This window comes from Etheostoma cragini, chromosome 16, assembly GCF_013103735.1.
Source record: "Etheostoma cragini isolate CJK2018 chromosome 16, CSU_Ecrag_1.0, whole genome shotgun sequence".
NCBI lineage: Eukaryota > Metazoa > Chordata > Actinopteri > Perciformes > Percidae > Etheostoma > Etheostoma cragini.
This window is the reverse complement of record NC_048422.1, coordinates 24,808,810-24,811,769: the sequence shown is the minus strand read 5'-3', so window position 1 is coordinate 24,811,769 and position 2,960 is coordinate 24,808,810. Positions and strand designations below refer to the sequence as shown.

Genomic DNA, 2,960 nt, shown 5'->3' with positions numbered 1-2,960 from the left:
TGTGTGTCTGTGTGTGTGTGTCTGTGTCTGTGTCTCTGTGTGTGTGTGTGTGTGTGTGTGTGTGTGTTTATGTGTGTGTGTGTGTCTGTGTGTGTGTGGGTGTGTTTGTGCAACCGTCCAGATTTTTTTGTATTTTCTTGTGTTGTGTGTGACAGGAAGTGGGCGGGGCCTCGGTAGAACACCTTTCTCTGCTCGCCCACCTGACCTCGCTCTCCCTCCTCCACCCCCCCATCACCATGGTTGCCCCGAGCGACAGCCGGCTGCCCGAGCTCCGCCCCTTCCTGCCGCTCCGCTCCTCGCTGCCGTGTGACGTTCACCTGCTGAACCTCCGGACGCTGGAGGACGCTCAGGTAACACCTGGTCACCACGGTAACACCTGGAGACCACGCTCACATGCTGACCTGGTTACCACGGTAACACCTGGTTTGTGTTGAACAGGAAGCAGATAATCCGTCACAGGAAGTGGCTCTCCTCCTTCACAGGAAGGGCTTCGACTGTAGCTCCGCCCCCGAGCCGCAACTTCAGTGCACGTGGAGCGATCACGAGGAGGTGAACACACACACACACACACACACACACCCCCACACACACACACACACACACAGTCAGACACACACACACACACAGTATGCATACATATATATACAGTATAGAATATAATATAATGTATATAATGTATATACTATAATATAATGTATATAATATAATATAATATAATAAATAATAATGTATATACAGTATGTAATGTATAGAATATATATATATAATATAATAGATAATAATATATACTGTATTTTGTGTTCCAGGTGAATCTGGACTCCCTCTTCTCTCCGCTCCGGTTCAGGTCTCTCCGGCGTTCAGGTCTCACTCTGCTGCGAGACCACGATGAACCGGAGTCTGCCCGGCAACAGACGACGCCGCGCATCACTCGCCTGCGACCGATGGAAATCAGCGCTTTCCGCGCAGAAATCAACTGAAAAACAAGATTTCCAAAACATATTTTTTTTGTTTGAAAAAAAAAAAATATATATATATTTTTATATAATATATATATTGTTCCTGGATAACTGACACAATGAGAGCCAATCAGAATCCACCCTCAGAAACCATACACAGGGTAATTAGAGGAGAGCCAATCAGAATCCCTTCATTTATTTATGTGAAGAAGAAATACACCGATGACATCTCTAAATATATCAAATTAATAATGTAGATTATGCTGTTACATGTCACTGGGCCTTTTTAAATGGCTGCACCTGCGTATCAGAATCAGAAATACTTTATTGATCCCCGATGGGAAATTCTGCGTATACCTGTGTATATCTGAGTATTCTGGTGTGTACATGCGTATATCTTAATATACCTGCGTACATTTGAGTATACTGCGTGTACCTGAGTATACTGCGTGTACCTGAGTATACTGCGTGACCAGAGTATACTGCGTGTACCGGCGTGTACTGTGTGTACTGCATGTACCTGAGTATCACATTCAGAGACTACAGAGAGAGATAAGCAACCGTTGGAAAATATGAATTATTGGTCGTAAACATCTGATGGTTTTAGCAGGTTAATGCTAATGCGTTAGCTGTAGCATTAGCTAATCAGTTAATGCCCTTAGCTGTAGCATTAGCTAATCAGTTAATGCCCTTAGCTGTAGCATTAGCTAATCAGTTAATGCCCTTAGCTGTAGCATTAGCTAATCAGTTAATGCCCTTAGCTGTAGCTAATCAGTTAATGCCCTTAGCTGTAGCATTAGCTTATTAGTTAAAGCCCTTCCAGGTTTTGTTTGCTAGCTCAGAGTACCTGTAGCATTGGCTTGCTCTGGTTAGCTGTATCATTGGCTAGCTCGGGTTAGCTGTAGCATTGGCTAGCTCAGGTAAGCTGTAGCATTGGCTAGCTCAGGTAAGCTGTAGCATTGGCTAGCTCAGGTAAGCTGTAGCATTGGCTAGCTCAGGTAAGCTGTAGCATTGGCTAGCTCAGGTTTGCTGTCACTACTTTTGAACACTGAAATGTGACGTGTTGCTTAGGCAACAAAAAGGGACCAAAGTTGAATGTTTTTAACGTGAGAGATTGTGTTACTGCGGTTTGATACAGAACGATGCATTGTGGGTAATCGGGTCATTGATTAATGATTGTTTTCTAATTGTCTGTTTTGCTGTGAAAAGGAAAGTTTTGGGAAACTATGAAATCATCTTTATTTTGAGAAATTCTATATTTTATATTGAATTCTTTATTAAGTTTACTGCTGAAAGTTATGTAATGTATTTAATGTTTTTATCTGTTTATTTTGGGGAAAATGTCTGGTTTTAATACAAAATAAATTATCTTTAATTTTGCGTTTGTTCAAAAGTTATCTATCTATCTATAGAGCAGCATATCTCCACCAGACTCCATGTAAATAATCACTACTTTTAGCGTGTATAGAGCAGCATATCTCCACCAGACTCCATGTAAATAATCACTACTTTTAGCGTGTATAGAGCAGCATATCTCCACCAGACTCCATGTAAATAATCACTACTTTTAGTGTGTATAGAGCAGCATATCTCCACCAGACTCCATGTAAATAATCACTACTTTTAGTGTGTACATGGTTAATCCCTTATCCTAGTTTCGAGCAACAGGCCCCTGCTCGAGGAACTTAACAACAATAAACACTCTGGCAGCACTTCCGGTTGGAGTTTCACAGTAAAGGTCAACAAATGCCTTCACAATAAAAGGTTTTATTTTTTATTTTAACCCTCATGTTGTCCCCATGTTGTCTTCATGTTGTCCTCATGATGTCTTCATGTTGTCCGCATGATGTCTTAATGTTGTCCTCATGTTGTCTTCATGTTGCCCTCATGTTGTCCTCATGTTGTCCTCATGTTGTCCCCATGTTTTCCTCATGTTGTCCTCATGTTGTCCTCATGTTGTCTTCATGATGTCTTCATGTTGTCCTCATGTTGTCCTAATGTTGT

The 2,960-nt window shown here is 41.7% G+C and overlaps 1 protein-coding gene across 1 annotated transcript in view; it reads left to right on the top strand.

Annotated features, from left to right (window-relative positions):
• Positions 1-1,011, top strand: part of man2a1 (mannosidase, alpha, class 2A, member 1) — a 19,751-nt gene extending 18,740 nt beyond the window's left edge. Inside the window, exons 18-20 of the mRNA XM_034897057.1 lie at positions 156-350; positions 439-549; positions 807-1,011. Of these exons, the coding sequence (XP_034752948.1) occupies positions 156-350; positions 439-549; positions 807-977 (477 nt within the window). The 3' untranslated portion in view covers positions 978-1,011. The remainder of the gene's footprint in view (positions 1-155; positions 351-438; positions 550-806) is intronic.
• Positions 1,012-2,960: the final 1,949 nt, after the last annotated feature.